General features: G+C 40.8%; 2 protein-coding genes across 8 annotated transcripts in view; one reads left to right on the forward strand and one right to left on the reverse strand.

Moving 5' to 3' along the window:
- The window catches only part of LOC109930146 (procathepsin L-like), a 38,752-nt gene extending 32,182 nt beyond the window's left edge, over nt 1-6,570 (forward strand). For 4 of the 5 annotated variants that reach the window (XM_048614208.1, XM_020529687.2, XM_048614206.1 and 1 more), the window contains exons 5-8: nt 446-670; nt 2,761-2,929; nt 5,566-5,683; nt 6,296-6,559. In XM_048614208.1, coding sequence (XP_048470165.1) covers nt 446-670; nt 2,761-2,929; nt 5,566-5,683; nt 6,296-6,395 — 612 coding nt within the window. In that variant the 3' untranslated portion in view covers nt 6,396-6,559. Of the gene's footprint in view, nt 1-445; nt 671-2,760; nt 2,930-5,565; nt 5,684-6,295 lie in introns of all 5 variants that reach the window. The other variant, XM_048614205.1, reaches the window with a different exon arrangement.
- LOC109930144 (procathepsin L-like) overlaps nt 1-6,574 on the reverse strand; it is a 79,918-nt gene that overhangs the window by 67,106 nt on the left and 6,238 nt on the right. The gene's annotated exons all lie outside the window — the stretch shown is intronic.

Raw genomic sequence — 6,574 nt, forward strand, 5'->3', positions numbered from 1 at the left:
TGTTTTACTGTCAGAGCTTTTTTCCAAATGAAATAAACTATTATTTACATATACTTCTGTCTCATTGGAAATGTTATTTAAGTTACACTGCCTTAGACCAGTGAATTTAAAATTGCACTTTTCAGGCAGAAGACCTCTGGTCATCCAGCTAATCTATATATAGTTTACACTTGATGTTTTTCTAATTACTCCAATTCCTAATATTGGCAAGAATCCTGCTGGCTCTTTGTTGAAGTCCACTATGGTCTCTTCATCCATCACCACTTATGCTGCTAAACATATTATGTTACTGCCACCACTGTGATAGGTGAGGAGTGTTTGTTGAAATAATTGTGGTTTATTGTCATTAATGATGCAAAATTGAATCACATTAACACCCAATCATGGTTTAAATGGATCTGTAACTAAGAAAAACAGAGGGTGACCTTGTTTGCTACATTACCAGGGTCACTGTGGCTCATGCTGGGCATTTAGTGCGACTGGGTCACTGGAGGGACAAATCTACAGGAAGACAAATAAACTCATCTCACTGAGCGAGCAGAATCTTGTCGACTGCTCCAGACACCATGGCAACAACGGATGTAGCGGTGGACTGATACAACAAGCCTTTAAGTATGTACAGAGAAATGGTGGAATAGACAACGAGACTTACTACCCCTACATTGCAACAGTAAGATTTTACATTGTACTATTCACTGTTTTCTACCTGTGCATCCATATAAATGACTATATCAGTCAGTCAGTAACATAAAGAAGTCATTCCAATAATTGGAAGATACTCCAATAATAAGTTATTCCAATAATGATAAAAAATTCTTTTTCATGCTTTAACATGTCTCATTACAGTATCCCTTGGTGTCTTGTTTTTAAGTCAATATCATGCTCTATTTCAATATCTGTTTATATATCCTGCAAACCTACTTTAATATCCTACTGTTCACTGACATCAAAATCAATTGTACCATGTTAGGTTGCTAATACCTGCAGGTGCTTGGGGTGGGTGGAGCTGGTGGGGAGAAACAGGGATTCTTCTCACATATCAACCTTAACAAATGCTCCTGTCACAGGGAGGTTTGCTCAACAGTAACAATAGAGTCATACAGGTAACAGCACAGAAAGAGGACTATCTGTGCTAGCACTTGGTTAGAGCAGACCAAACCTAATCCTATTTCCTTGCTCACTCTTAATGGTCCTGTCTCTTCCACTACTTCAAACATTGAGCTACTTTTCCCTTACAATGTTAGTTCCAGCCAGCACTCAATCCTTCAACATTTCTTCAAACCTTTTCTCAACTCTCAATGACAATCGAAAACTAATGACTTTCCAACTAAAGAAAAAAGTCTGTCCTAATACACCCCACTTTAAAGTTTGTGTATATCTTCCTGCATCTGCTGCTCCAGCTACTCTCAATTAGTAAAACATGATATGCCCGTAAACTCCCCTTCCAGCTGACCTTGTTTGGACAAAGCCCAGAGTTCCACGCTGGGTACAGTTCTCATTCAGAACGACAGAAAATAATTGAAACAGGTCCTTTCCCCAGTTCTCACCCCAAATGCTTAATTCATCATCAGGTATCATTAAATCAGTTCGTGGAGCGCAATAGAATACACGCTTGTTTAATGATTCAGTTACTGGACAACCTTTAAGTTTGGGCAATATGTGATGAGTTCAAGGCCCACCAAAGCAGTTTGGGAATTTCAATCCATCTTCTTAAAAATCTGGCAATTATAAAGTTGGTTTTGGTGGAAGTTCACACGAAGCTGCCACACTGTCATAAGAAGTCAAGTGGTTGATTTGTTTTTTTGGGAAGAAAACACGCCATCCTTGCTTGGTCCAGACGAGATGCAGCTCTGCCATGATTGACTCTTCACTGCTTGCTGAAGTGGCCACCCAGCTCTGCCTTGGAAGTGGGGAATAGGCAAAGCCTTCCTCGTAGAGTGAGAATTTTAAAAGAAAGGGCACTTGTCACTTTTTGTAGATGATCAAATATAAACTATGGTGAAATAATTAATTGTACAATATTACAAAGGTACCAGAGCTGCAAATACTGTTGTTTTATTTGTTCATGGGATGTGGGTTTTGCTGGGTAGGCCAGCATTTATTGCCCATCTCTAATTGCCCAGAGCGCAGTTAAGAGACAACTATGTTGTTGTGGGTCTGGAGTCATATAAAGGCCAGACTAGGTAAGGATGGCAAATTTCCTTTCCTAAAGGACAATGCAACAATCAACAGTGTGGTTACATGACGCCATTAATCCAGCTATTTTCTTCAGATCTTTATTGAATTCAAATTTCACCGTCTACCATGGTGAGATTCAAACCCACGTCCTCAGAACATTAATCTGATGTTCTGGATTACCAGTCTATTGACATTATTGTTATGCCAGCTCCTCCCCTATTCATATCCCTAATCCTTTGCTATCTTTGCTCCATTACTGGGCATTGTACCTTCAGCTGCCTGTGTCTGATTCTCTGCAGTTCCTCCTCTAAGCCCCTGTGCCTTCCCAACTCTCTTACTGTCTTTGACTCTCTCTAAAATCCATCTCTTTGACCACCACCATTGACTTTGCATTTGATGATCTGCACACATTTGTGAAGCCTTTTGGAAGTGATTTCTATATTGGAGATATTTTAAAAATTAAGTTACTGTTGTTTCTGTCTTTGCTGTCTGAGATATCTGGAGGCATTATCTCCAGAGATTCAGCTCAAATCATATGTAAGGATATACTACAGGTTGTTAATTTTATTCTTTATGTTATAGGATATGCAGTCTTGTCAGTACAACCCCCTGCATAGTGTTGCTAACTGTACTGGGTACAAAACCATTCGTCAGGGCAGTGAGGCAGCGTTAGCAATGGCAGTGGCTTCAGTTGGACCCATATCAGTTGCAGTTGATGCAGCTCAACTATCCTTCCAGTTCTATCAATCAGGTAAAGCCTACATGAAATGATTCTGTGATTGCATGTAAAGAGGGAAGTTGTGTGCACACCACGGTACCCACTTGTGCCTCCAGCTGTTGTTGGAAGCCTCATTCTGGAGGTCGGAGTTATCAATGACTGAGGGAGAATCCAGCAGCAATCTGCTCCATTAAATCATTTAGAGGGCAATTACACTTGCAACGTTAGGAAGATGTTTACAGGCCTATGGGCGAAACAGCCAAAGGAATGAGATGAATTGAACAGCTTTACCAAAGATCTGATATTGGAGTTTTGGGCAAAATGGCTGCTTTCTGTGCTACGTCATTTCCACAGCCAGAGCTCACTGAGAAGAGCTGGTGGCACAGTAGTGTACATTCAGTCGAGAACAACCCTTTGAGTCCTGAACATCAATTCTAAATCCTTTAAAATCTCATGGCAGCAGGTCAAAGATGAGCAAAGAAATGTCCTGCCAGTAATAATATGTGCATCATCATTTACATCCCTTGAAAGAAGCACTTGGGTAGCAAAGGAGCATGTTAAGAATGGCTCGATAGCAGCACTACTGACCAAGCTGGCTAAATCCTGAAGGGCATATCTACCAGACTGGGCATGTGGTCAATAGTGAAAGAATCAAAAAGATGGAAAAAAGCCTTAATCTTGTCCTCACCAATTTGCCTGCTGCAGATTTATCAGTTTATGACAGTTTTAATAACCACCACACAACAATTACGGAGACAAAGCGTCATCTTCACATTGAGGATATCCTTCATTGCATTCTGTGGAACCACCACCATGATAAACGGGGTGGATTCAGGTTATACCTGGGCCACAGAATAGTACTCCACCACAATCTGCCACCTCACCTGAATATTACCATCAAGACAGGGGACCAATGTGATTCACTGATGATTGCAGGAGGCTATGCCAGCAGCAACACCAATACAGGACTATCTGCAGGTTAAACATGGTATGGCACAGCCTGAGCTAGGCCACCTCACAACAAACGCATTTGGCTAGGGTCACAAATAGTGCTTACAACTAAACAACCAACTGGCAGAGGTAACTCCACAAACATCCTCATCCTCAGTGACAATCGATCCCATCACAATGTGAAAGAGAAGGCTGAAGAGTGTACAACCATCTCCATTTAGGAAAACCGAATACATGATTAGTATTGGCCTCCTTTTGATGTTCCCAGTATCATCATTGCCAGTCTTCAGGCAACTCAGTTAATTCTGTTTGATATCAAAGAAACAGCTGAGTTCAGTTGACATAGAAAAGGTAATGAGCAGTAATGACACGCCAAGTATAAAGACTGATGCTTCAGAATGAGTTGAATCCCGAGCCAAACTGTTCAATACAACAATGTATCTATTCAACAATGTGGTAATCTGCTCAGGTATGTCCACAAAAATACAGGACAAATCCAATCTGGTCAATTACAGACCCATCAGCAAAGTGTTGGAAGGTGTCGTCAGTGCAACCAAGCCACGTTTATTCAGCAATAATGTGTTCGTTAATGTATAGTTTAAATTCTGCCAGGGTCGCTTAGTTTCAGAGCTCATTACGGCTCTGTTCAGAAGAGCTGAATTTTAGATGTTGGATGAGAGTGACTTCTCTTAACATGATGGCAACATTCAATATGTTCTAACAACAGTCAATAAAATTGCCTCCACCCAGAAAAAAGCAACCCATTTGATATTGACCACCATCCCATCACCGCCTTAAACATTCACCGCTCTAGCAGTACTGACACATAGTGGCTGTAGGGTAACCATTGATAAGATGCACGGAGGGCAATTCACCAAAGCTCCTTTGGCAGCACATTCCAAATCTGGGACCTTTAACACTCAGGAGACCAAAGGCAGCAGATAGAGGAAAACTTGCAAACCCCGCTCTAAGCTACTCACCGTCCCGTTTGGGAACCATTTCCTTCATTGTCCCAGCACCACTGTGGACGAGTCTACATTTCAGCAGCTCAAATTGACATTTCACTACCACCTTCTCAAGGGCAAGAGGGACGATTAATAAATGTTAGCCTTTCATGCGATGTTCTCAGCCAGGGAGCAAATAATAATTTACAAAAAGGATATGGAAAAAGACTGGAAAATGGATGATCTCCCAAAGTAGGGAAAGTTATGAGGAGATCTGATAAAGGTGTTCAAATTCATCAACAGTTTTGATACAGTAAGTAAGGAGAACCCATGAAAATAATGATTGGCAACTAGAGGACACAGATTTGAGGTAACTGGGTAAAGAACCAGAGATGACATGATGAAATGTTAGTTCTTACAGAGCAACTTGTTGTGACCTGGAATGCACTGCCTGAAAGAGTGGTGGAAGCGGGTTCACGAATAATATTGAAAAGCAAATGTATTAAACATTTCAAGAGAAGAAAATGTTACGTTGCTTTGTGGAAAACAACAAGGGAATAGGATTAATTGGGATATCTCCACCATACAGTAGGCACAGGCATGTTGTTCAAATAGCCTTTCCTTGTGCTGTATTATAGGCTGATTGCACATGGTCCAGTCCAACAGAAAGAGCCTGATTTGATTTTAAAGGGAAAATAATCAGAGATGAGGCATAGAGTCACATAAGTAGATTTATTATAGGCTCTTCATCTGGTTAAACTTGTTTCCATACAGGGATTTATCACGATAACAAATGCAGCGCTACCAATTTGAATCATGCAGTGCTGGTCGTGGGATATGGAACTCATGGTCAAGGGAAAACTGCACAGAATTATTGGATTATTAAAAACAGGTACTTCCCACATAATAGATCCTGATACCCTCTGCCTTGATGGCTTCTCTTTCAGAAACAGGCTAAAAAGTCAGAGTTCACACCAAGCGTGTAAAAAGAAATTGGTTGGGCCTATATTCACATACATGTGACTGAGGTGCTACTGAATCAAGCATTTATTACCTGGGGGAGAAAAAACCTTAAATCTTTCCCTTCTTTGTTAGAAGGCCCTTTGTACCGTACTTGTTTTGAGGTGCTATTAATGATAGAGCACGCACAGGTAAAATTTTCATCTAGTGTGTGAAGGCCAGTTGAGTTCCACTCCAATGGGAACCTAATGTGAACTGTATCTGTTTGTGCCTTCTTCCCATTTAGATAATCTACAATGTAAAACCTTAAATCATTCAAAGAATGTCTCTGTTAACAGACTTTTTAACAAACCTGATTGGTTGGGTCTAGCATTGGATCTAGAGATCAGATTTGTCACACCAGACCTCTCTCAAACTCAACCCCTGGGAATATAGAAATATTTCAGCGAGATTCCTCACTTGGTCTTACTGCACTGTAAGGAGACATTAACCTGAATATAAGGACAATGCTGCAGTTTAATGCAAATTTGTTTTTGTTTTCCAGCTGGGGAAAGCATTGGGGTATCAACGGGTACATGCTTCTCGCCAAAGACACGAACAATCAATGTGGCATTGCCAAATATGCGGTTTATCCTCTGGTGTAATGGCAATGGCACTAACAGGAAGCCCCAGTTATGAATGTGGTTTGATACAATCGTGGCCGGATTAGGAAGTTGCTACAAGATGTAACTCATAATCATATCAATGGTAACAAGATACTTGCTGCAAAAACAGAAATTGCTGGAAAAGCTCAGCAGGTCTCGCAGCATCTGTGGAGAGAAAT

Source organism: Rhincodon typus, chromosome 29, assembly GCF_021869965.1.
Source record: "Rhincodon typus isolate 14 chromosome 29, sRhiTyp1.1, whole genome shotgun sequence".
In the NCBI taxonomy this organism is placed as follows: domain Eukaryota; kingdom Metazoa; phylum Chordata; class Chondrichthyes; order Orectolobiformes; family Rhincodontidae; genus Rhincodon; species Rhincodon typus.